The 27,675-nt window shown below is 42.5% G+C and overlaps 1 protein-coding gene across 2 annotated transcripts; it reads left to right on the top strand.

Moving 5' to 3' along the window:
* The first annotated feature begins 52 nt into the window (after positions 1-52).
* Positions 53-27,191, top strand: LOC129827866 (syntaxin-3-like). Of its 2 annotated transcripts, XM_055889108.1 has the most exons (11): positions 53-408; positions 21,174-21,248; positions 21,360-21,459; positions 21,556-21,630; positions 21,734-21,804; positions 21,930-22,038; positions 22,131-22,204; positions 22,277-22,411; positions 23,004-23,114; positions 25,219-25,339; positions 26,035-26,122. In XM_055889108.1, the coding sequence occupies exons 1-10, from the start codon at positions 379-381 to the stop codon at positions 25,309-25,311; spliced, it is 873 nt and encodes a 290-aa protein (XP_055745083.1). In that variant the 5' UTR covers positions 53-378; the 3' UTR covers positions 25,312-25,339; positions 26,035-26,122. The 2 variants fall into 2 exon arrangements, with proteins under 2 accessions (XP_055745083.1, XP_055745084.1); XM_055889109.1 differs by lacking the exon at positions 25,219-25,339 and having other exon boundaries at positions 26,035-27,191.
* Positions 27,192-27,675: the final 484 nt, after the last annotated feature.

Raw genomic sequence — 27,675 nt, 5'->3', positions numbered from 1 at the left:
ATCCACGACTAGTGGACAAACAAGGAGCCTTTCGCGCATGCGTGAGCTCGAAAGTGCGTTTTATAACAATTACTTGAGAAATTATGCAGGGTGAACACAACTTGTTTTAATCCCCAGACCGAAGAGGAAGAGATTTAGTTTCTCCCCTAGCGGCCATACTGTATGGACTATTGGTGGAAAAAGCAGTATTTCAGCAGCAAAAATCATTTTAAGAAGAACCTTGCCAAGACTTTGGTAAAGTTGATCTTCAACCCGCTGGCGGTGGGATTCAGTTCAACAGCTAGCTGTCCAGCTGGTTGAGGGATTTCACAGATTGGGGATTGTATATTTAAGATTACTATATTTATTTTTTAGCTTGTTTTATTAACAGTCGTCAAGATGAAGGACCGATTGGAACAACTTAAAGCAGTAAGTGAGGTCTGGGAAGTGTGACAGGGGCACCTTTTCACAGAGCGAGACAAATGTTATAACCTCCTGTGTTAATGCAAGAAAGTTCGACACAGTTATTTAACTCATTATCGGAACCCTATTTGGACTGCCGCTATATGATTACATAATTAATAACGGTTTATTTAACTAGGCAAGTCAGTTAAGTACAAATTCTTATTTTCAATGACGGCCCGGTTCTGAACTGCCTTGTTCAGAACGACAGATTTGTACCATGTCAGCTCGAGGATTTGAACTTGCAACTTTTCGGTTACTAGCCCAACGCTCTAACCACTAGGCTACCCTGCCGCCCCTTGAAAAGATTGAAAAGATGCATGAGAGATGATGGAAAATATCATTGTTTCTGTTATGGTTTTATTGTTCTTCAACTTGGATATTTATACTGAACTAAAATAGAAACGCAACGTGCAACAATTTCAAAGATTTTTACTGAGTTAGTTAATATAAGGAAATCAGTTGATTTAAAATAAATAAATTAGTCCCTAATCTATGGATTTCACATGACTGGGCAGGGGTGCAGCCATTTGTGGGCCTGGAAGGGCCGTACTTGGCAGCCAGTGTAACGGATGTGAAATGGCTAGCTAGTTAGCGGGTACGCGCTAATAGCATTTCAATCGGTTACGTCACTTGCTCTGAGACCTGAAGTAGGGTTTCCCCTTGCTCTGCAAGGGCCGTGGCCTTTGTGGAGCGATGGGTAACGATGTGTGCAGAAGGTCCCTGGTTTGCACCCGTGTCGGGGCGAGGGGACGGTTTAAAGTTGTACTGTTACACCAGGACCAGCCAATCAGAACACGTTTTCGCCCACAAAATTGCTTTATTAGACAGAAATACTATGCGGTTGTGAGGCCGGTTGGACATAATGCCAAATTCTCTAAAACAATGTTGGAGGGGGCTTATGGTAGAGAAATTAACATTAAATTATCTGGCAACAGCTCTGGTGGGCATTCCTGCTGTCAGCATGCCAATTGCACGCTTCCTCAACTTGAGACATCTGTGGCATTGTGTTGTGTGACACAACTGCACATTTTAGAGTGACCTTTTATTGTCACCAGCACAAGGTACGCCTTTGTAGTGATCATTCTGCTTCATCAGCTTCTTGATATGCCACACCTGTCAATTGAATGGATTATCTTGTCTAAGGGGAAATAGTCACTAACAGGGAACCGTATGGAACATTTCTGGGATTATTTTTATTTCAGCTCATGAAACCAACACTTTACATGTTGTGTTCTTGTTCAGTGTCATTGCCTGTGTCTCTCTTGGGGACATGTTGGTGTCTTGTGTGGCAGTCAGCAAGTGGGGGGTGGAGGTTGAGGACAAGGTAACGGGATCACGGGTGTGTCAAGTGTGCAGTGTGTCCTGGCGTGCTTCGAGTATTGGAGAATGTGGCGTCACGTGGTCAGTTGATTTCTAATTTGGGCTGACAGTTGTAGGCTTTCATTCCCATATAAACGGCGTTTATAATCTCCTGTAATTAAGCTGCAGTTGTAATTGACACCTATACTAATTAACAATCAGTAGTGTAATGCAAGGCCTATAGTGGTGAGATTGGTGATTGTTCAACATCTCAGATCCCTTTCCACACTCTATTAGTCTAGAACTTGTATTAGGTATTTAGACATTATCCCACTCAATGTGATAGTCGGTAGCCTAGTTTCTAACACAAAACAAACAGGATGTACAATTCCAGTTGAAGACTGTCCGTTTCGCCTTTGGGTGAGGTGCTGCTGATCCACTCCAGCCGTGTCAGATTCTGTTACCATGGCCTTACTGTTGGACAAATATGTGCCATGTTTAGTTTGTCAAATGGTGCCCTGAGTCGTAATCTCCCAGGTACAATGGGTTTCTACTGGGAGGGTAAGTAAAGTCAAAATGGTGTGGCAGTTTGTTCAGGTATGACCATTTACATAAAACAAGACTGACTGGAGGCCTTGAACATCTGTAGGGTTCTCTCTCATCTGTTTTCCTTCTAATGTTTAACTTTGTGTGGCTGTATTGTTGTGCTCGGAGCATGAAAAGGTCAGCTGACAGGTGCAGTAGACAGAACAGACTACAACAGGAAATAAGGGGGATCATTTCCCTGGACACACCATATTATATTCAGTCTGGTCTTTGTAGTAGCTCTACAGGTAGATCTCCATATAGATTGCCTTCTCTGTACAGCGGTCTGACTGTACTCTAGAGACATGTTCAGACATGCATCTTTCAGGTACACACTGACATTCAAAGTCGTTTGTCTTGTTTCCTATAGTATGGCCTTTATGCACTAGTCTCACTCCAGTGCAGTGTCGCCCTCTAGATCAGTCACAATATCCAGAGACTTATCTTCCGGGCTTCAGTCACAGTAGCCTTTGACAGCAAGGTTGCCTCTCTTACTTCAATCTCTCTCAGTCTATCCCTCTCTCTCCACAACCTGTCATTCTCTCTCTGCGGTGTAGTAAAATTCACATTGTGTAAGATTCAGCTCTCGGAGAGGAAATGCTGATCCCAAATCAGTTATTATGGATAGTGTAATCTAATCAGAGCCCCTGTCCAACATAAGCGTGATCTGTGTGTCTGTAAAGTCATTCACGGCGTTAATGTACTAGACTAGATCCAGGAAGAGCATATGGTTGGGATTAAGCATTGTAGCGGAATTACAATGTGAGGACCAATGAAACGGCTCCATTATGACGACCCTATAGATTGAGGGTCAGTCGAACGTCTCCGTGTTAAACACGTATGTCTATAGACGGTTGATCAGTGATGCAGTGCCGTTGTAAAGACTGTCTAGTTATTTACCCTGTTACAGGGGAAATATGCAACTAGACATACCTCGAGCAACGTATGCAGAATCTGAAGCCTCTAATAACAAAGGCAGGTGGAGTTGTAAATCACAAGACTGGTTTGCTGTTTATGAGCCTGGTTGTGGAAGTTTCTTATAACCGATGACTAACGGGAGAAAGAGAGACACTCCCTCTTGACCTTGTGGTCTCTGTGTTAAACTGACGCACACGATACTCATCACAACCCTCTCTCTCTTTCACACATTTTATTCCCTCTCTTCCTTGTTTATGCTGAATGAGAGCGACAAAGTGAGAAGACAGGAAGGAAACGAGTGCTTAGTCTTATCTCACTGCCGCAGCACTACCACTGTGTGAAAGAGAGCAAGAGACTGTTTGTGTGTGTTTTGACTAGGCATGCGAGTGTCATGTCTTTACGTGTATAGTGCCAGTGTAAATCACAAGTGTATCGATATACAACTCTCTCTTGTTGTAAAAATAAAAAACAAGATCCTGGTGAACGCTGTCCTTTCCAGTATTATGATTTTAAAAACAGACTGTATTTGTTTTGTGTCCAGCCTGTATGCGATGTGATTGACAGGGAAATTAACTGACTCTGAGACTTTTGAGAACTTAAGTGGCCCTTTCTTGTCTTAACTTAGACCAGGTCCCGGCTTCCCGATAGTGATTGTACTTACAGGCTGAGTACACCGCTCGCGTCGCCTGTGCAAGCGTGCAAAATAGATGTAGAAATCTGTTATTCAATTATTGCACCCACACTGCTCGCGTCTGCGTTGCCAACGGCTAATAGTCAGTTCTATTTCTGACGCAGATCACGCTGAAAGTCATCTCCTCATTGGTTTATAGAAGCAGGTACCCACGTGCCATCTCCTCATTGGTTATACCCACGTGGATGACTGAAAGACAAACAAGGTCAGTGGTGGTAATGCACCTAATTTATGAAAGTTGCCAATCGCAATATAAAGTAAAGAAAAAGCCTGGAAGGAGGAGAGATGACAAGAAACGATTCAGTTGACCGTTTTATGTGTGGATTAATTGGCGGATTAGAGGACCTTGTGCATTTCAGGTAAAATAACAACTCAATGTTTATATCCCAGGACAAATTAGCTAGCAACAGCAAGCTAGCTAAATAGGACAAATTAGCTAGCAAGCTAGCTAGCTAAATTGCCATAAATATTTAATGCTTTTCGACCTGTCTCCAAATTAATTTAATTGGTTCAGAGTTTGTTTTCATATTTTAACCTGCGTATTGTGTTTGGTGTGGGGGGACAAAATTCATTTATGCACGATGGCGCAACCCAAACAGTCAGTTTGGGTTCCGTGTTAGGCTTACGAGTGTTTTTAAGGATGTATCTTTTCTACAACAGCCGGAGATGTAACGCAGATTTTTTTCTCCAAAACATAGCGTAGAGAGAATGGTTGCTAAGTGTGTTGTAGGAGAATGTGTTGATATTGATGGGATTGAAAGGGCGTTGTTCTCGGATCAGCTTTCTCCAGCTCCGATGGTTATAAAATGATTGTGCGGATCTCCTTTTCTTTTTCAAGTTTTCTACTGCACCTCGCCTAAACAGGTGTGCGTTTTTTCTTTCGCCTCCATCCAAATATTAACATTATAATTATTTTACAAGACTGACGATGGATCAGCTCCTAGAGCGATATTACCACCTACAGTAGCAAATATTGAGGTGGCTTATTCAAACGCTTACCCAATAAAAATGCACTAAATCACCTATTTGGCACATTTTATGCTACACCTGAAGTATATTGAGACTAATTGCAGACAGTAGCCTACAAGTAGCAAAACTGAACTCGACTACTTTTTATATTTTAATTCAGTCATCTCGGTTTTAATTTGAAGCGTTCTAGAGTTAGTTTGTATCAATTGCAAAGACATTGCCAACTTTGTATTTGTAGTCAACTTTGTTCTGAAGACCAATCAATCAAATGTGTATATATACAGTGGGGCAAAAAAGTATTTAGTCAGCCACCAATTGTGCAAGTTCTCCCACTTAAAAAGATGAGAGAGGCCTGTAATATTCATCATAGGTACACTTCAACTATGACAGACAAAATGAGAAAAAAACCTCCAGAAAATCACATTGTAGGATTTTTAATGAATTTATTTGCAAATTATGGTGGAAAATAAGTATTTGGTCACCTACAAACAAGCAAGATTTCTGGCTCTCACAGATCTGTAACTTCTTTAAGAGGCTCCTCTGTCCTCCACTCGTTACCTGTATTAATGGCACCTGTTTGAACTTGTTATCAGTATAAAAGACACCTGTCCACAACCTCAAACAGTCACACTCCAAACTCCACTATGGCCAAGACCAAAGAGCTGTCAAAGGACACCAGAAACAAAATTGTAGACCTGCACCAGGCTGGGAAGACTGAATCTGCAATAGGTAAGCAGCTTGGTTTGAAGAAATCAACTGTGGGAGCAATTATTAGGAAATGGAAGACATACAAGACCACTGATAATCTCCCTCGATCTGGGGCTCCACGCAAGATCTCACCCCGTGGGGTCAAAATGATTACAAGAACGGTGAGCAAAAATCCCAGAACCACACGGGGGGACCTAGTGAATGACCTGCAGAGAGCTGGGACCAAAGTTACAAAGCCTACCATCAGTAACACACTACGCCGCCAGGGACTCATATCCTGCAGTACCAGACGTGTCCCCCTGCTTAAGCCAGTACATGTCCAGGCCCGTCTGAAGTTTGCTAGAGAGCATTTGGATGATCCAGAAGAAGATTGGGAGAATGTCATATGGTCAGATGAAATCAAAATAGAACTTTTTGGTAAAAACTCAACTCGTCGTGTTTGGAGGACAAAGAATGCTGAGTTGCATCCAAAGAACACCATACCTACTGTGAAGCATGGGGGTGGAAACATCATGCTTTGGGGCTGTTTTTCTGCAAAGGGACCATGACGACTGATCCGTGTAAAGGAAAGAATGAATGGGGCCATGTATCGTGAGATTTTGAGTGAAAACCTCCTTCCATCAGCAAGGGCATTGAAGATGAAACGTGGCTGGGTCTTTCAGCATGACAATGATCCCAAACACACCGCCCGGGCAACGAAGGAGTGGCTTCGTAAGAAGCATTTCAATGTCCTGGAGTGGCCTAGCCAGTCTCCAGATCTCAACCCCATAGAAAATCTTTGGAGGGAGTTGAAAGTCCGTGTTGCCCAGCAACAGCCCCAAAACATCACTGCTCTAGAGGAGATCTGCATGGAGGAATGGGCCAAAATACCAGAAAACGTTTGACCTCTGTCATTGCCAACAAAGGGTATATAACAAAGTATTGAGATAAACTTTTGTTATTGACCAAATACTTATTTTCCACCATAATTTGCAAATAAATTCATTAAAAATCCTACAATGTGATTTTCTGGATTTTTTTCTCATTTTGTCTGTCATAGTTGAAGTGTACCTATGATGAAAATTACAGGCCTCATCTTTTTAAGTGGGAGAACTTGCACAATTGGTGGCTGACTAAATACTTTTTTGCCCCACTGTACATCCCTTTTTACATCAGCAGATGTCAGTGCTTATACAGAAATCCAGCCTAAAAACCCAAACAACAAGCAATGCAGCTGTAGAAGCACAGTGGCTAGGAAAACTCCCTAGAAAGCCAGGAACCTAGAGAGGAACCAGGCTCTGAGGGGTGGCCAGTCCTCTTTTGGCTGTGCCGGGTGGAGATTATAACAACACATGGCCAAGATGTTCAAACGTTTATAGATGACCAGCAGGGTTAAATAATACTAATCACAGTGGTTGTCTAGGATGCAACAGGTCAGCACCTCAGGAGTAAATGTCAGTTGGCTTTTCATAGCTGAGCATTCAGATGTCGAGACTCCAGGTGCGATAGAGCGAGAGTGGGGGAGAGTCTAAAAAGGAGCAGGTCCGGGACAAGGTAGTACATCTGGTGAACAGGTCAGGGTTCCATAGCTGCAGGAAGAACAGTTGGAACTGGAGTAGCAGCACAACCAGGTGGACTGGGGACAGCCAGGAGTCATCAGGCCAGGTAGTCCTGAGGCATGGTCCTAGGGAGGGAGCATACTTAAGTTCATACAGGACTCCAGATAAGGCAGGAGAATTATACCAGATATAATACTGACCCTAGCTCCCCCGGCACATAGATCAGAGATTCTTAAACTTTTTAAGCCTGGGACCCAAATTAGAAAGTCTGTTTTCCTGGGACCCAAGTTTATGAAAACATGCAACTATACGTAAATATCGGTACATTTCATTGCTCTTATGCAAGCCTAAAACAAATGCAATATAGACAAATAACAATTAAATATAATAATATAAATAGCTATTCATGTTTATTTTTGATCACACAGATGAAGAGCAGAAAACACATGCGCGCACCCACAAACCTAATGAGAGTTGTGTGGTTGATGTTTCAACCAGCATGTCTATTCTGGGCCCCGTTTTTAATTGTGCAACCCTGAGGTCTTGCTCAGCATGGAGTCTGTTTCTGTATGCCAGAGTTGAGAACCCTGGTATAGGTATGTGGCGCCAAACTGGATCAGGACATCTACTGCTTTCTCAGCCAGGCAGAAGACCACATCCTGCTGTAGATGAGCAACCCAGAACTGTGAGTGGGTTTGCCTCAAAAAGCATCTTCCTTCAATTAGTTTATTCCAGTTCAGAATTAAAATGGTTACTTGAATTTTAACAGCAAATGTTCCAACCTACACTTGTTTTCACCAATTACTTCTACAGTAAGATGTACAGTAGGCCTAATCTTTTTTCATCTTCATATGTACTGTTACTTAGGGTTGCACACAACCAAAGCAAGCTAGCTAGCTACTGATAAACGTTAGCTATCTAGCTATATTAGCTGTGTACAAGGGAATTGTTTGAAAGAGAAGCTCACATCTACCACTATAAGAGAGAGTACTCCCTTATTTCTGCATATCATCTGTTATAAAACGACAACAATGCTAGCTGACAAACTTTTCCACTGTCGAAGCGCTGTTTCCTGAAGCATTCTTCCCTGTTCTGAAAGAACTCCCTGGATTTACCGTCATGCTGTGGGTGTTTGGTCAGGACGTGTCTTTTTAATTTTACGTTTTGTTACTAAGCACTTCCCCGCACAAAAGACATTCTGGGTGCTCCTCGTCATTTCTCAAAGTTTGTATGAAACCAAGAGAGAGAAGAAACGCATCACCGTATTTGCGTTTCATGATGATTGAGCTCAGCCAGAACTTGTGGCTAGCTTGACTCATTTGATGGCGAGTGGGAATGACAAGTCATTGGCTGACAGCGCATCATCTGCTGCTGAACGACAGCGTTGCAGCGTGTGGATCGTGGAGTGATCTTCAAGAAAACTGCAGAAAAAAGATCTGGTGAACCGCAAAGCACCTGGCATCTCCCTCCCACTCGTGCAGCTGCCAAACTGACACCACTGCTAAGCAGAGAGCGCACTGAGAGCACAGTTGCACATGGCCAAATCAATTCCAGTAATTAATTAAAGAATTATACATTTACTCTAACGTATCGCGACCCACCAATAACAGGTCCGCGACCCATACTTTAAGAAAGGCTGACATCGACTATTGCAGCATAGATACCGGAGGCTGAGACGGGGGGGTTGGGGGACACTGTGCCCGTCTGACGATACCCCCAGGACAGGGCCAACTAGGCAGGATATAAGCACAGTCCCCACACCACTAGAGGGATATCAACAGACCACCAACTTATTACCCTGAGACAAGGCTGAGTATAGCCCTCCCACTGCACAAGTCTGAGGAGGCGCAAAACCGGTCATGAAAATCACGTTAGTGACTCAACCTACTCAAGTGACGCACCCCTCCTAGGGACGGTGTGGAAGAGCACTATTAAGCCTGTGACTCAGCCCCCGTGACTCAGAGGCAGAGAATCCCAGTGGAGAGAGGGGAGCCGGCCAGGCAGACAGCAAGGGCGGTTCGTCGCTCCTGTGCCTTGTCATTCCCCTTCGCACCCCTGGGCCAGACTACACTCAATCATAGGACCAACTGAAGAGATGAGTCTTCAATGAAGACAAAGGTTGAGACAGAGTCTGCGTCTCTCACATGGATAGGCAGACCATTCCATAAAAATGGAGCTCTATGGGAGAAAGCCCTGCCTCCAGCTGTTTGCTTAGAAATTCTAGGGACAATAGGGAGACCTGCGTCTTGTGACCATAGCGTACGTGTAGGTATGTACGGCAGGACTAAATCAGAGATAGGTAGGAGCAAGTCCATGTAATGCTTTGTAGGTTAGCAGTAAAACCTTGAAATCAGCCCTAGAGGCTAGCACTGGAGTAATATGATCAAATGTTTTTGGTTCTAGTAAAAGATTCTAACAACCGTGTTTAGCGCTAACTGAAGATAGCTTTGTTTCTTTGGGACCTAGAACTAGCATCTCTGTTTTGTCTGAGTTTAAAAGTCAAACATTTTCCACCATTCACTTCCTTATGTCTGAAACACAGGCTTCCAGGCTAGGCAATTTTGGGGCTTCAGCATGTTTCATCTAAATGTTCAGCTGTGTGTCATCCGCATAGCAGTGAAAGTTAACATTGTGTTTCTGAATGACATCACCAAGAGGTCAAATATATAGTGAAAACAATAGTGGTCCTAAAACGGAACCTTGACTAACACCGACACTTACAATTGATTTCTCTGAGCACAAACCATCCACAGAGACAAACTGATATCTTTCTGACAGATATCTAAACCAGGCAAGAACTTGTCCGTGTAGACCAATTAGGGTTCCAATCTCTCCAAAAGAATCTGGTGATCGATGGTGTCAAAAGCGGCACTATGGTCTAGGTGCACGAGGACCGATGCAGAGCCTTGGTTTGACGTCATTTACCACCTTCACGAGTGCAGTCTCAGTACTATGATGGGGCCTAAAACAAGACTGAAGCGTTTCGTATTCATTATTTGTCATCAGGAAGGCAGTGAGTTGATGTGCAACAGCTTTTAAAAACTTTTTTGAGAGGAATGGGAGATTCGATATAGACAAATTGTTTTTTTTAAAACATTTTCCGGGTCAAGGTTTGGCTTTTTCAGGAGAGGCTTTATTGCTGCCACTTTTTTAGTGAGTTTGGTACACAGCCAGAGGATAGGGAGCCGTTTTATTATGTTCAACATAGGAAGGCCAGGAAGTAGCTCTTCCAGTAGTTTAGTTGGAGTTCAGCTGGAATGTTTATTTGACTATTTTCGTGAATGTATCAAGAGATATAGGATTAAAGAACTTGAGTGTCTCCATTGGTCCTGGCAGTTCTGTGCTGACTCATGAAAATTGAGTTTAGGAGAAATACGCAGATTCAAAGAGGAGTCTGTAATTTTGCTTTCTAATGATCATAATCTTTTCATCTAAGAATTTCATGAATTCATCACTGATGAAGTAAAAGCCTTCCTGTCTTGAGGAATGCTGCTTTTTAGTTAGCTTTGCGACAGTATCAACAGTATCAAAAATGCATTTTGTATTGTTCTTATTCTCATCAATTAGGTTGGAAAAATAGACTGAACGAGCAGCAGTGAGGGCTCTTCAAGCTAGTCATAAGACTTCCAGTTTGGTGGAGTGTAATTTCCATTCCAATTTTCTTGAAGCTTGCTTCAGGGCTCAGGTATTTTTCTGTATACCAGGAAGCTAATTTCTTGTGACAAATGTTTTTTTTTTTTTGTTTTTAAGTGGTGCGACTGCATCTAGGGTATTACGCAAGGTTAAATGTAGACGCTCAGTCAGATATTGGCGGTCACAGAGAGACGGCTAAACCATGTGATTCTATGTTTAGCGGAGATCTTCTGTGTATATAATTTGATGGCAATAAAGCATAATGATGCACTTAGCTATTCTACGAGTGGTCTGAGGCAGGCGTTAGGTTACGAGTGTTTTTCAAGTGCAACATTAATAATGATGGTTTTGGGAAACAGCTCAGAGATTTAACCATGCTCCAAAGACGGTTCTAACGATGAACATAGACTTCATTTTCTTTTCTTGTTGTTTATCAGACGCTCCTATCCAGAGCGACTTACAGGAGAAATTAGGGTTAAGTGCCTTGCTCAACTCGCGGTCATACAGTATTACTGTGCGACATAAAAACTGACGTTCACTCTGCTAGTACAACAGTTAGTTGTAAAAGCAATGGGAAAGTTGACTGTAAAGGTAAAAGAGGAGACTTAAGCCAAAGGATCTGGTCGAAGTAAAAGTTAATGAAGAGCTTACGAGGTACAGGGTAGTCAAGTCAAAATGCAAAGGCTAATAGCGCCAGAGGCTTGAAAGGATGTTAGCCTTAGTGGCTAAAGAGCAAATGGCAACTAAAAAGCCTTGCGGCTAAAAGGAAAAGGCCTGTAGAGCCAATGGCAAGTGATGCTTCCTGAATCACAAGATTATATAGTCAAATTACGTGCATCATTGGACGTTAGTTGATATGAAACTGATAAAACTTTAAATTGAACAATAAAAACAGACTTCTGGAGTTATGCTACTTTTATAATGGGGTAAATACATTTGAATGTAATCACTTTTTGACAGCACCCCTTTTTGAATTGAACGAAACCTTCCATACATATTTGCCCATTGTTGAAGTGCTCAGAAAGTTACGCTTTGGACCTGAATGCCAAAATATTCAAGAGATAAAGGTGATCCAAGTTGACCCATTTTGCAAACCCCAACTTACCATGACTGAGACATCCATGTTTTAATTCAAAAGCTCAGGGTCACTTAGGCCAGCATCCCGGAGTCGCCTCTTCACTGATGACGTTGAGACTGGTGTTTTGCGGGTACTATTTAAGGAAGCTGCCAGTTGAGGACTTGTGAGGCGTCTGTTTCTCAAACTATAGACACTAATGTACTTGTACTCTTGCTCAGTTGTGCACCGGGGCCTCCCACTCTTTCTATTTGAACCTTTTTTACTTAAATTTGACATCATCTGAAGTTTTTGTGTTGTGCCTGCTATCGATAACTCAAAAGTCATTGAAATTAACCTCAAACCAACTATAAATTGCAGAAATTCGTATACAAATATTGAAAGCATTTAATGAGAACTAAAAGGTGTGCAACATGAAAATATTGTCTCATTTACATTGTGTAATTTATTGACTGTCCCTAATGATCCAAATTAAATCCAATTTTGCCACATTTGCACACCAGCTGGCGGAAACTAATTGGCTAAATAATTTGGCCAACTCTTCCCACCTGTGAACACACCCACATCAAACCACACCTTGAAACCAACTCTGGTTTGAATTCACTCATGGTCGTTAGCATTGTTTTATTTTTTATGTATTTTACCCCCTTTTTCTCCCTAATTTTTGATCTTGTCTCATCGCTGCAACTCCCCAACGGGCTTGGGAGTAAAGGTCGACCGATTTATGATTTTTCAACGCCGATACCGATTAATCGGCCGATTTTAAAAACGTTTTTTTTTATTATTTTTTTATTTTTTTATTTGTAATAATGACATTTACAACAATACTGAATGAACACTTATTTTAACTTAATATAATACATAAATAAAATCAATTTAGCCTCAAATAAATAATGAAACATGTTCAATTTGGTTTAAATAATGCAAAAACAAAGTGTTGGAGAAGAAAGTAAAAGTGCAATATGTGCCATGTAAGAAAGCTAACGTTTAAGTTCCTTGCTCAGAACATGAGAACATATGAAAGTTGGTGGTTCCTTTTAACATGAGTCTTCAATATTCCCAGGTAAGAAGTTTTAGGTTGTAGTTATTATATAACTATTTATCTCTCTACCATTTTGTATTTCTTTAACCTTTGACTATTGGATGTTCTTATAGGCACTTTACTCTTGCCAGTGTAACAGTATAGCTTCCATCCCTCTCCTCGCTCCTACCTGGGCTCGACCCAGGAACACATCGACAACAGCCACACTCGAAGCAGCGTTACCCATGCAGAGCAAGGGGAACAACTACTCCAAGTCTAAGAGCGAATGACGTTTGAAACGCTATTAGCGCGCATCCCGCTAACAAGCTAGCCATTTCACATCGGTTACACCAGCCTGATCTCAGGATTTTATAGGCTTGAAGCACAGCGAAGACCTTCTGGCAAAACGCAGGAAAGTGCTGTTTGAATGAATGCTTACGAGCCTGCTGCTGCCTAACACCGCTCAGTCAGACTGCTCTATCAAATCATAGACTTAGTTATAACATAATAACACACAGAAATACGAGCCTTAGGTCATTAATTTGGTTGAATCCGGAAACTATCATCTCGACAACAAGTCGTTTATTCTTTCAGTGAAATACGTAACCGCTCCGTATTTTATTTAACGGGTGGCATTCATAAGTCTAAATATTCCTGGTAAATTGCACAAACTTCAATGTTTTGTCATAATTACGTAAAATTCTGGCAAATTAGGCGGCCCAAACTGTTGCATATACACTGACTCTGCGTGCAATGAACGCAAGAGAAGTGACACAATTTCACCTGGTTAATATTGCCTGCTAACCTGGATTTCTTTTAGCTAAATATGCAGGTTTAAAAATATATACTTCTGTGTATTGATTTTAAGAAAGGCATTGATGTTTATGGTTAGGTACACATTGGAGCAACGATACGCACCGCATCGATTATATGCAACGCAGGACACGCTAGATAAACTAGTAATATCATCAACCATGTGTAGTTAACTAGTGATTATGATTGATTGTTTTTTATAAGATAAGTTTAATGCTAGCTAGCAACTTACCTTGGCTTCTACTGCATTCGCGTAACAGGCAGGCTCCTCGTGGAGTGCAATGTAATCAGGTGGTTAGAGCGTTGGACTAGTTAACTGTAAGGTTCCAAGATTGAATCCCCTGAGCTGACAAGGTAAAAATCTGTCGTTCTGCCCCTGAACGAGGCACTTAACCCACCGTTCCTAGGCCGTCATTGAAAATGTGTTCTTAACTGACTTGCCTAGTTAAATAAAGATTTTAAAAAAATTGGCCAAATCTGTGTCCAAAAATACCAATTTCCGATTGTTATGAAAACTTGAAATCGGCCCTAATTAATCGGCCATTCCGATTTAATCGGTCGACCTCTACTTGGGAGAGGCGAAGGTGGAGTCATGCGTCCTCCGAAACATGACCCACCTAACCGCGCTCCTTATAGCACCCGCCAGCTTAACCCGGAAGCCAGCCTCACCAATGTGTCGGAGGAAACACTGCTCAACTGGCGACCGGGGTCAGCCGGCAGGCACCCGGCCCGCCACAAGGAGTCGCAGGAGTGCGATGAGCCAAGTAAAGCCCCACTTGCCAAACCCTCCCTTAATCCAGGCGACGGTGGGCTAGTTGTGCACCATCTTATGGGACTCCTGGCCACGGCCGGTTGTGGCACAGCCCGGGAATGAACCCGGGTCGGTAGCCACTCGGGAGGCCCCTGCATTTCTTAATTTTTAAATTGAGGCTAAATTAGGAAGTGCACTCGCTCTTTAAGTTGACATTCGACGGTGGGTGGACCGGCGGTTATCTTTGAAGTAGTAATTAGAAGTTTAAATTTCAGTGGTCTGAAGAGAGAGAATTCATAGAATGGACTTATTTCTATGATTGAAATGACACAACATGCTCTTGAATTCAGTTTGTGTCTTAACCGACAGCGGCCACTGCCTCTGATAATGTGAAATAGTGTCTAAGCTACCAGCCTATTGACGTTATAGGTGTAAAAATGACAATTTTTATAAAAAATAGGTCTGTTAAATGGTTCAAATAAGTAATTGAGTTAATGGCATTAGTTAATCGCGATTTAATAACAATTTTTTTGAAATTCTCATTTGGCCCTAAAGAAAGCTTTTACCATTTTAAAAAGCAGTGCATTGAGTTTGAGGCACACGATGCTTTGATTTTAAGGAATGGAAACACAACATTATCTACATCAGAATGTTTTAATAGCATTTTCACCATAAACAACAATGTTCCCAATGTTTAAGTTGTTTAAGTAGGCGCACTCCCTCGTGCTGTATCAATGTTCTTAAAGTTTAACACCACACACACACACACACACACACACACACACACACACACACACACACACACACACACACACACTTTGACAGCCCTAATTAAAAAAAAAACATGTAAATCAAGAAATAATAAAAACAAAATTGCATTTTAAATGATATCAATCTCAATAGTTTATATTTTCCAGTGATTTTAATAAATTGATGTCTAATGGTATGGTGGTTACTTTCCGTCCTCCTCTGAGTACATTGACTTCAATACAAACCTTGGAGGCTCATGGTTCTTATCCCCTTCCATAGATTTACACAGTAATTATGATGACTTCCGGAGGACATCCTCCAATCTAACATCTTGTCCATCCAATCAAAGGATTAGAGAATGAATCTTGTACTGAAAGCATATGCTACAGCCAGCTAGCCCTGCAGTGCATAAAGTGTGGTGAGTAGTTGACTCAGAGAGACAGAGACAATAGTTGAACAGTTTAAACTAATTTGTTAATTAAAAAAATGTAGGAGAAGCAGCAGATGGGTAGAGAGCGAGAACTAGCTATATTTCCTTTTTTAGTTTACCTTTCGCTTACTTAACTACTAATGCAGCTAATTTTGCATACTCAACAACCAGAGAGGAATGCTAGCTAGCTAGCTAGCTGGCTATGGCTATCCAACACTGCAAGTGTAACGGATGTGAAATGGCTAGCTAGTTAGCGGGTACGCGCTAGTAGCGTTTCAATCAGTTACGTCACTTGCTCTGAGACATTAAGTAGGGTTGCCCCTTGCTCTGCAAGGGCCGCGGCTTTTGTGGAGCGATGGGTAACGCTGCTTCGTGGGTGACTGTTGTCAATGTGTGCAGAGGGTCCCTGGTTCGCGCCCGGGTCGGGGCGAGGGGACGGCGTAAAGTTTATACTGTTACATTGGTGCCGTGACCCGGATCACTGGTTGCTGCGGAAAAGGAGGAGGTTGAAAGGGGGGTGAGTGTAACGGATGTGAAATGGCTAGCTAGTTAGTGGGTACGCGCTAGTAGCATTTCAATCAGTTACGTCACTTGCTCTGAGACATTAAGTAGGGTTGCCCCTTGCTCTGCAAGGGCCGCGGCTTTTGTGGAGCGATGGGTAACGCTGCTTCGTGGGTGACTGTTGTCGATGTGTGCAGAGGGTCCCTGGTTCGCGCCCGGGTCGGGGCGAGGGGACGACGTAAAGTTTATACTGTTACACAAGCACAGATCACACTTTTTTTGGGGCCACATAGTATCTAACAGTAGTATCTGCTAAATATGTGTATCTAGTGCAGTAGTATCTAACAATACACACAAATCTAAAAGAATGGAATTATGAAATATCTAAATATTAGGGGAAAGAATTCTGGGCTAATGTAAGGAATGACACACAAAATACAGCAAAGTTGTTTAGGAGCTAGAAGCAGAGCTGCCATGTCTGCCGGCGCCATCTTTACTGATAGAACAATGAGATCGATATTTCACTGGCTGTATAAATGTGAAGCATCTGCTTGGCGTTTCCACTTACTACCATATATGGTAGTGCGAGGAAGCAGGCAGTGGGAGAAGATGAAAGGAGACTGATTTTAGCAGACATTCTGCTAATTTTCTCATCGATGAAACATTTGATCTCCGTACCGTTTTCTGTTCCAAAAGCTACGATCTGTTGCGAACAGAGTGTACTAAGTTTTGTGGACTTTACCCTTTGCCAAAGTTTTTTTAAATGTAGTTGTTTAGAAGGAATGCAAAGGCGAATTGAGTTATTGTGCACTTCAGAGTAGGCGTTCCCTAACGGAAATATGCAAATGTTTACTAGAATGCGCCAATAGGATCTCGCTAGCTCGTGCATGGCTTTGCCCACCTTGCTTGTTCTACCCACTATGACTCATTATTTCCCATTTGAAATGATGGACTGTGGTCTATCTTTGTTTAGTTATAAAAATCTTTGCTGCAGCTCTTCCAAGTCTAGGGAAGCGTTCAGTTTTATTAATTTATTGCCACCATGGCCTGCTGGTATAACTGCTAAACTGCTTGCTGTATACTGTACTATATGATTGTACAAATGGATTAGATTGTGGGTTTACTAACGTGTTGGTTCTAATTTGTTGACTACAACGTTAATATGGTGACAACTATGTCGGCTGTGAAGGTTTGGCTTAGAGAGGTTTTTGCACCAGGTCACAGACAGCTGTTGTGTTGTGCACTCAAGTCTACAAGCAAAGACAAAAGGTGAGAGCGTGTAGATGCAAGATGGAATTATACAACAAGCAAAGTGATGATGCTGTATGTGGCTGCTATGAAAGTGAACTGTGTGTGCGGGTGATCATGGGTGGATTCATTCCGGAGATTCTGTTGCAAAATGTTTCTTACACGGAAGCAAGCTGAACTAAACTGGGAGGGAGCCACCTGAATGTGTCCAATAGAAACTTGTTTTGTTTTGACTAATTATACACCCCAGATCAGCCAGATGCAGGCTAGAGTGTGCAAGGCAGTATTGAATGTGACACTGTCTGTCACCTTGATTACTCCAATTTGTATCTCGACCTGTGCACCTACGTTATAAACTGTCATATGTAGGCTAGGTTGTAGCAACCTCATGATGGGTGTAGGGCAAATTCAAGTATTATGTAGTAGCCTAAACCTATCCATTTTACATTGAGCTGGATGAATGGAATGTGAATGACAGTCATCCAATATGCTGTAATAGAAATAAATTCATGCTCATAAAAAAAATCTTGACCAGCACTAAATGCCACTGAATTTAAATGGTTTTTATTGTACAGAGATTGACATTCAGCAGTTAAGAAAGTTCAAGGTTGGATTGTCACGAGTTCCTGAGGTCTATAACTTGGTGTTCGGTCTGTACTTCAGAACTTAAGTTGTTGGAGCGCTTACGCATGTTATAATTGTAAGCAGGGAAATGACATCTGGGTTGTCGTCTTTGGCCTTCGGATCGGCCCCCACAGAGAGGAAGGAAGGGGGGGGGGGAGTAAATCTATGCTCGCTCTCTCCTTTCCTGTTAAAGGATGGGGAAGCATTTGTTCTTCTCTTATTCTCCCAAAACCCAGTTATATAATGCCCCAACTATTTTGGAGTGCTTGCTCTCTCTCTTTTCCTCCCCATCTCCCACTCGCCATCTAACTCTATTCATCTATCCACCTACCTACCCACCCTGGGGTACATAATTATTGGCACCCTTGATAAAGATGAGCAAGAAAGACTGTATAAATGAAATAATAGAAAAACTGAGCTATATTGTATGCTACATTTTTGGGGGAAATTATATTATACTAATAACACAGTTGCTCAGAGAACGACATTGTCGACATACAGTTGAAGTCGCAAGTTTACATACAGTTAGGTTGGAGTCACTAGAACTCGTTTTTTAACCACTTCACAAATTTCTTGTTAACAAACTATACTTTTTCAAGTCGGTTAGGACACCTACTTTGTGCGTGACACAAGTAATGTTTCCAACAATTGTTTACATATTATTTCACTTATAATTCACTGTATCACAATTCCATTGGGTCAGAAGTTTACATACACTAAGTGAACTGTGCCTTTAAACAGCTTGGAATATTGCAGAATTTGATGTCATGGCTTTAGAAGCTTCTGATAGGCTAATTGACATAATTTTTGTCAATTGGAGGTGTACCTGCGGCTGTATTTCAAGGCCTACCTTCAAACTCAGTACCACTTTGGCTTGACATCATGGGAAAATCAAAAGAAATCAGCCAAGACCTCAGAAACCTCCAAGTCTGGTTCATCCTTGGGAGCAATTTCCAAACGCCTGAAGGTACCACGTTCATCTGTACAAACAATAGTACGCAAGTATAAACACCATGGGACCACGCAGCCGTCATACCACTCAGGAAGGAGACGCGTTCTGTCTCCTAGAGATGAACGTACTTTGGTGCGAAAAGTGCAAATCAATCCCAGAACAACCGCAAAGGACCTTGTGAAGATGCTGGAGGAAACGGGTACAAAAGCATCTATAAAACGAGTCCTATATCTTGCCTCTCAGCAAGGAAGAAGCCACTGCTCCAAAACCACCATAAAGCCAGACTATGGTTTGCAACTGCACATGGGGACAAAGATTGTACTTTTTGGAGAAATGTCCTCTGGTCTGATGAAACAAAAATAGAACTGTTTTGCCATAATGACCATCATATTGTTTGGAGGAAAAAGGGGGAGGATTGCAAGCCGAAGAACAACATCCCAACCGTGAAGCACGGGGGTGGCAGCATCATGTTGTGGGGGTGCTTTGCTGCAGGAGGGACTGGTGCACTTCACAAAATAGATGGCATCATGAGGTAGGAACATTTTGTGGATATATTGAAGCAACATCTCAAGACATCAGTCAGGAAGTTAAAGCTTGGTTGCAAATGGGTCTTCCAAATGGACAATGACCCCCAAGAATACTTCCAAAGTTGTGGCAAAATGGCTTAAGGACAACAAAGTCAAGGTATTGGAGTGGCCGTCACAAAGCCCTGACCTCAACCCTATAGAACATTTGTGGGCAGAACTGAAAAAGCGTGTGCGAGCAAGGAGGCCTACAAACCTGACTCAGTTACACCAGCTCTGTCAGGAGGAATGGGACAAAATTCACCCAACTTATTGTGGGAAGCTTGTGGAAGGCTACCTGAAACTTTTGACCCAAGTTAAACAATTTAAAGGCAATGCTACCAAATAGTAATTGAGTGTATGTAAATGTCTGACCCACTGGGAATGTGATGAAAGAAATAAAAGCTGAAATAAATCCTTCTCTATACTATTATTCTGACATTTCACATTCTTAAAATAAAGTGGTAATCCAAATTGATTTAATACAGCAAATTTTTACTAGGATTAATGTCAGGAATTGTGAAACTGAGTTTAAATGTATTTGGCCAAGGTGTATGTAAACTTCTGACTTCAACTGTACATTAGAACCAGGTTTTTAATACTCAGCACACTCCCCTTGCGACACTGAGCCTTTTAATATAATGTTTTCTGAGATTGGAGACTACTTTCGGCGGGATCTTAGACCAGTGTTTCCCAGTCCTCTTCCTTCTGTACCTCCAACAGCACATCATTTTTATTGTAACCCTGGACAAGCACACCTGATTAAACTTGTCAACAAATCATCAAGCCCTCGATGAGCTGAATGAGGTGTTTTTGTCCAGGGCTTCAACAAAATTGTGTACTGTTGGAGGTACTCGAGGACCAGGGTTGGGAAATGCTGTCTTAGACCATTCCTCCATACAGAATATTTCCGACTTCAATTCAAACCACGGGTTTTCAATGAGGTTCAAGTCCAGAGACTGAGATGGACATTGCAAAATTGGGATTTTTTTTGTTGTGGTCAATTAACCATTTCTTTGTGGATTTGTATTAGTGCTTAGGGTTATTTTCTTGCTGGAAGGTCAAGTGTCAGCCTCCTAGCAGAGGCAACCAGGTTTTTGGCTATGATATCCTGGTACTTGGTAGTTCATGACGCCGTTGACCTTAATAAAGGCCTCAGGAGCAGTGTAAATCAAAATTGGCCATTCCTGGTCTAGACATTCTGCCAATCAGGGCTGTGTATGTAAATATATTTACGTTTGTGTCAACACACCCACACGATCAGAATGAGCAGTTCAATTGGAAAAAGGAAGCTCAAAAAAGAAATTATCAAATATATGGATTTGGAGTTAAATTCGTAAAATTAACACAGATTTTTTTTATTAAACTTTTACAGTACATTGATTGCATAAAAAAAAAATAAAGATTAGGGCTTTAACCCTCTTCTGGGCCCAGCTGATGATATAGCCTGGTAGTAAGTATGTGTTTATTTAAGAAGGAGAGGTCAGCTAAGAACTGGTTCTGTTCCCTCCTCAGCCCTGTCCTCGCCCTTCACAGTGTCAATATCTCTAAGCCTTGTGGTCTCTGTACTCATGACGTCAGTGTGTAGTGTGCATATACTATGGATCCACTGTTTGAATACAGTACATGCAGTACTGATATTGCCTTCTGCTTCTCTTAGACATGTGACAATGACGATGAGGAAGTGGAAATTGCTATCGACAATGCAGCTTTTATGGATGACTTTTTCTCTCAGGTGAGTTCATTTTTCCAAATGTGTGTGACTGTGTGACTGTGTGACTGTGTGACTGTGTGTGTGACTGTGTGTGTGACTGTGTGTGTGACTGTGTTTTTCTCTCCGTTTCAGATCGAGGACATCAGGATCAGCATTGATAAGGTTGATGAGAATGTGTCTGAAGTCAAGAAGCTCTACTCGGTCATCTTGTCTGCCCCCACATCAGACCAGAGTAAAACATACTGCCTCGGCTCCCTCCCTTCCCTCTGTCTTTGTTGCCTGTTACTGTCAGTGTGTGTGATTTTTTTATTTGCGTTTTTTCCTTCAGAAACACAGGATGACTTGGAGGCTGTCACCAACAACATCAAGAAGATGGCTAACAACGCCCGGAACAAACTCAAAAGTGAGTCCCTCACACATGATACGGCACAAACAGACTAAATGCTGATTGGTTAATACGGGGATGGGTGAATACTGATTGTCGAATCATGTTGATTGATTCTCAGCCATCGAGAGGGATCTGGCGTCTGAAGAAGAGGAGAGTATTTCAGCCGACATGCGGATACGCAAATCACAGGTCAGCCTCCGAAAGTTCTCCCCTAACCCTTTACCTGACCCTGTGCCTAACCATCAATGTGACCATGGAAATTAATATTGAACCATTGGATTGTTACGGCTTGTGACCTTGTCCTGTCCTCCCAGCATGCAGTGCTGTCCAGGAAGTTTGTTGAAGTGATGACCAAGTACAATGAGGCCCAGGTGGACTTCAGGGAGAGGAGTAAAGGACGCATCCGGAGACAGCTAGAGATCAGTGAGTTACACACTGTCTTAGTTTTAAATACACACAAATGGACCATAACCCTATGTGTGTTATAATACTGAAATGATCCTCGTGTTTCTCAGCTGGAAAAGCCACGACAGATGAGGAGCTGGAGGAGATGTTAGAGGGGGGAAACTCTGCTGTCTTCACTTCAGGGGTAAGAAAGTGTTTTAGTGTGTGTGTGTGTGCGCGCGTGCGTACGTACGAACTAACCACCTCCTCTCTTTAGATCTTGGACTCTGGGATCTCGAAGCAGGCTCTCAGTGAGATCGAGGCGCGACACAAAGACATTGTGCGTCTGGAGAGCAGCATCAAAGAGCTGCATGACATGTTCGTAGACATCGCCATGCTGGTGGAGAGCCAGGTACACGTCTCGTCCTCCGATCCGTCTATTCAGTCATTAATTGATTCCTCCATCCACTATTTCATATCTGCATTTTTAAACCCTACTGTCTGACTTTGTTTCTGTCCCGTTTGCTTCCTCGTTCTCTGTCTGTCATCTGTTTTTCCTTTCTCTTTTCCAGTACCCTCTCCCTTCCGCTGTGCTTTCCTCCTCTCTCCATGCTTTGGGACAGAAGTTCCCCTTGTGTGTGTCTCTATCCATCTGTCTCCCTCCCATCACTCATTCATCTTCAGTAGGAGTCTACATTCTCATTAAGAGTCACATTTGATTCAACATCTTAGTAGCCTACAGGGGTCTGTGAATCACTAAAACCACGTTGGAATCGACCCAACCCCATACTGTAGTCACCACACAACTACATATAATCTCTGTAACCACCTGTATCTCATTGGTTGTCCAATGCTTTCCGGGGGAAAGCCGTGTGCGAGGTAAGCGCCTTCATTTTTTCTAATATAATCCTCTTTGTGACGTTTTTGTCTGTGATGTATTCAATTAGCGTGCAAAGTTTTATTTGTTCTATATCTGTGTACGTGTGTGTTTTTTTATGTTTCAGGGTGACATAGTGAACAATATAGAGGTGCAAGTGTCTAAAGCTGTGGACCACATAGTAGTGGCTAAGACTGAGACTAAGAAAGCCATCCAGTACCAGAACAAAGCACGCAAGGTACTGCACCCCGTCCAACACCCTAAAATGAATCATCAGCTAGAACCGCTATCTGCCTGAACATAATCAACTATGCTACTGTCCCTGTTTCTAAGAAGCTTCTATGCGGTTAGCCCGAGCTGTGCTCTTAAGGAGCCTACCGTTGTTCCTTATGGTCCCAGTACCTTACAGGTTATTTGCCGGGGTAGACTGGCTCTGGCAGCCAAAACAGCCAAATACTCCATCTAAACAGGTATCGTTTCTTAATTGCGCCACAGTTCTAGAAACATAAACCCCTTTACTTTCATATCACATCAAAAATAATTTCACCAATGCAAAATATACACTTACTGTTTTAACCTGCTTTAACACAGTTGCAGCCAACGGTATTTTTGCGGCCTTCCTCCGTTACAGGTTTTCAGAGCACGCCAGATGGCTAATCAGGACAGGTAGTCCCTCTGTCTTCTGTCCGTCTCTCTCTCCCTCTTCTCTTTCCCTTCCTCTGCACGTCTCTTTCCTGCAATGTCCTGCTCTCTGCCAGGGTGGAATAATTGACAGAATTGAGAGCAACATGGACCAATCGGTGGGCTTTGTAGAGCGGGCTGTAGCTGACCCTAAGAAAGCTGCCAAGTTTCAGCAGGATACCCGTCGTGTGAGTGGCTATAGAAACGCCCTTGTCCTGCCCCCATTCCCCTCCCGTTGACCAGCCTCTATTGGCCTGGCACCCTGGTACCCAACGATCCCCATCCTAAACCTTGAATTATCCTCCTCCAGATCTAGACCAATAGGAAAGAGGAGATGGATATACACTGCTCAAAAAAATAAAGGGAACACTTAAACAACACAATGTAACTCCAAGTCAATCACACTTCTGTGAAATCAAACTGTCCACTTAGGAAGCAACACTGATTGACAATAAATGTCACATGCTGTTGTGCAAATGGAATAGACAAAATGCACATTTGTGGCCTACTGGAGGTCATTTTGCAGGGCGCTGGCAGTGCACCTCCTTGCACAAAGGCGGAGGTAGCGGTCCTGCTGCTGGGTTGTTGCCATCCTACGGCCTCCTCCACGTCTCCTGATGTACTGGCCTGTCTCCTGGTAGCGCCTCCATGCTCTGGACACTACACTAACAGACACCGCAAACCTTTTTGCCACAGCTCGCATTGATGTGCCATCCTGGATGAACTGCACTACCTCAGCCACTTGTGTGGGTTGTAGACTCCGTCTCATGCTACCACTAGAGTGAGAGCACCGCCAGCATTCAAAAGTGACCAAAACATCAGCCAGGAAGCATAGGACCTGAGAAGTGGTCTGTGGTCACCACCTGCAGAATCACTCCTTTTTTGGGGGTGTCTTGCTAATTGCCTATAATTTCCACCTTTTGTCTATTCCATTTGCACAACAGCATGTGAAATTTATTGTCAATCAGTGTTGCTTCCTAAGTGGACAGTTTGATTTCACAGAAGTGTGATTGACTTGGAGTTACATTGTGTTGTTTAAGTGTTCCCTTTATTTTTTTGAGCAGTATATATATATATATATATATATATATTTTTTTTTTATATATATATATATATATATATATATATATATATATATATATATATATATATTTTTATATTTATATATATATATATATACACACATACATACACATACATACACACACACACACACACACACACACTGTATACTTCTCTGGTCGTTCTCCATCTCGCTCTTTCGTATTTTCCGCTTCCTTTCTAGCTGTATATAATTTCCTTCTTTCAACTGTAACTACAGTTTCATGTATTTCTTCCAGTTATTTATGATCACTTTATGTAACATTTAGCTCTGAGTCATGCATGTGTTTTTAGGCTGTTTGAAAAGAGATGTTGTCGTTTTGTCCAGGAATACGTGGTGAAAAGTGGACATGACTATTTCTCTACATAAAGTGTTGATTGTAGTCAGGGCTTGATAATCATCTTTTCCTCCCTACAGAAAAAAAGTGTTAATACTGGTTACTGCTGTTCGGAAGTGGTCACGATAGTGAACACCGATTTTCTCAACAGAAAACATTTTGTAAAAGTGGTTTCTCGCAAGAAAATGGCCTTCATAGCAGACACTTAATTGTTCCCCACAGAAAAAGGTGATCATATTGGCGATTCTGATTATCGTGCTCGCCATAGTGGCTCTGATTATTGGGTTGTCGGTGGGATTGAATAAGAAGCAGTGATGGAAGGTGTCTAAGAGTTGTGTAAAGGGTGAGTAAAGCAGGGGGGGGGGGACTCTGGGGTGTCACAATGGTGTGCGGGTGGATCTGGAACTTTGGCTGTTTCCATTTTCCTTTCCTTCGGCTGTCTCTGGGTGGGTGGTGTGAAGGTATTTCAATGTTTAGGCGCTCATGCTCCTTGGCCTGTTTATGAGGTGTGTTGGCGCTGTCTCTGGGTGCACTGCATGTCTTATCTGGACTTCCTTCGAAGCATTTCACAAGTGCACTCGTTGCTTATGGTAAGGGTTAGGGTCCATAGAAATAGCATTATGTATCTCTATGGCTGGGTAACTGGTTGGCGCTGTGTGTGTCAGTCCCCCAATGGTGTCTTTGGGCTCTGTGAATATGTGGGGTAGTATCTGTGGGTCTAAGTTTCTCATTGTGGTCTTTGGGCTGTGTAGTGTGGCCTGTTTGACTATAAGTGATGACTCACTGTGTTATGATGGGCGGGATCGTCAATTGCTGTCAATCGCTGACTCGTATCGGCCAATAGAAGCTCTGCATCCTCTGCATCAAAGAGCCCCCGGTTGATCAGAATTGCCTGATGATTGACAGTGCATGATATTCCCGTCCATGTTCAGAGCTTCATTTCCCTTGGTAATTCTGTCTGTGTATCACCGCCTCATTTATTACCGTAAATACTGATGTATTTGTTGTCCCATGTTTGTTTTTTCTCCCCCTCTGTAGAAGACAATCATTATAGCAGTGGTCTGTACTGTGCTTGCTGTCATCATCCTCGCCATCATCCTATCACAGACAGTAGGGTAATAGAGGGACCACGGCCCCCACCCACCCAACCTCTCCATCTTCATAATCACTCCATTCTGCCCTCCTCCAGCTGTAAGAGGGGGATGTAGACTCAACCAATCACTTCCATTGCCCTGGGATCCTCCCCCTCTCTTACTGTACATCTGACCAATAGAAAAAGGGCCAGCTGATGGGACTGGCGTCTTCCCTGAGGTGGCTGAGAGGATGAGCATCAGCTGGGAGAGAAACAAGAGGACCTCAACTGAGACTGTTTATGAGCCTCTGATAATGCCAATAAAAAGGGAATCTTAAGTAATGTATATCCTTACCCTCACACAACTAAATGGACACCATGCAACACTTCAATGACATTCTCTGAACTGCTTTCCATGTATCCAGTAATGTGATTGATCTTGATCCACACTGAAGGGAATCCATGACACTCCTCTCTCCATTACAAAAAACCATTGACGTAATGTATCCCTGCCACCACCCGTGCCTTATTGTCTTGCCATGATGACCCTCCAAGCTGAAAGGTAGCCAGCCAGCCACAGCCTCCTCCAGCCCACAGAGGAACGGTACATTGTTGATCTCACCTATGATTTGTTTTGAGGATGGAAACTAGTGGATTTCACTTCAATCTATTTAAAGCAATGTGCATGTGTTTGATGCCGCTTGAATAGTGTGTTTTATAACTCCTAAAGCACACCTAACCTCTGAGCATCAGGGTGAGATATGAGTCTAACATCTGATTTGCGCCTAAAGCCTTTTTTTTTTTGCTATCTGTCCAATTTTAAATTAATTTCCATACCTCAGACACGGTGGCCAATGGCAAGGCTTTAAATGAGACACCGAGGGAAGATCTCAATTACGTACTCGTGTCCCCTCCTTCTCAAAACCCATTGGAGGAGAAGGTCCATGGGGAGGGACCTCTGGCTTACTCATCCAGTGGGTTTTGAGGAAGGAGGAAGGACGCAATTGATTTCATCACTGAGGGTCTGGATATTTCAAGACTGTTTTAAATGTAATAGAACTTCACTGTAGTATTATGCTGGATGCCAGAGATTTTAATGATGGAATAAAATGTTTTAAAAATATATTTTGGTTAAGACTGCTGGTGTTGTGGTTCATGCTGTATTGTGCAATAGTGAGTTGGCAGACTTGGCACGTCTGAATGTGGGATAGTTTTACTTTGTGTGTCAATCATTGACTGTAGGTGCACATTTTTCTCTGAAGAAAAACGTATTCATGGTGATCTGCTGTATTGGAATACAGTAGTTAACAAGTGACAATGACAGTAGCACCTAGAGTCTGGTTTAAGGTACTGAAGTCAAGAGAAAGTAAGTCTCTCTTTCTCACACATCCTCATTCTTTAATTCACTCAAACAGGCCTGTACTGACACACGCACACACTCTCCTGTTCACTTGGTTTATCCTTCCCTTTAACTGTCTACTACGGGATGGTGGGGAAATAGGTTGTCTGTGCTTCCATTGGAGTTTGGATGAGACGCTTACAGTCCTTTGGTTTGAAGGGAAAATGTCTGATTGAATTTCACATTTGCAGGATGATCTAAGGAAAGT

Source organism: Salvelinus fontinalis, chromosome 29, assembly GCF_029448725.1.
Source record: "Salvelinus fontinalis isolate EN_2023a chromosome 29, ASM2944872v1, whole genome shotgun sequence".
NCBI classification, from domain to species: Eukaryota; Metazoa; Chordata; class Actinopteri; order Salmoniformes; family Salmonidae; genus Salvelinus; species Salvelinus fontinalis.
This window is presented reverse-complemented; position numbering and strand designations above follow the sequence as displayed.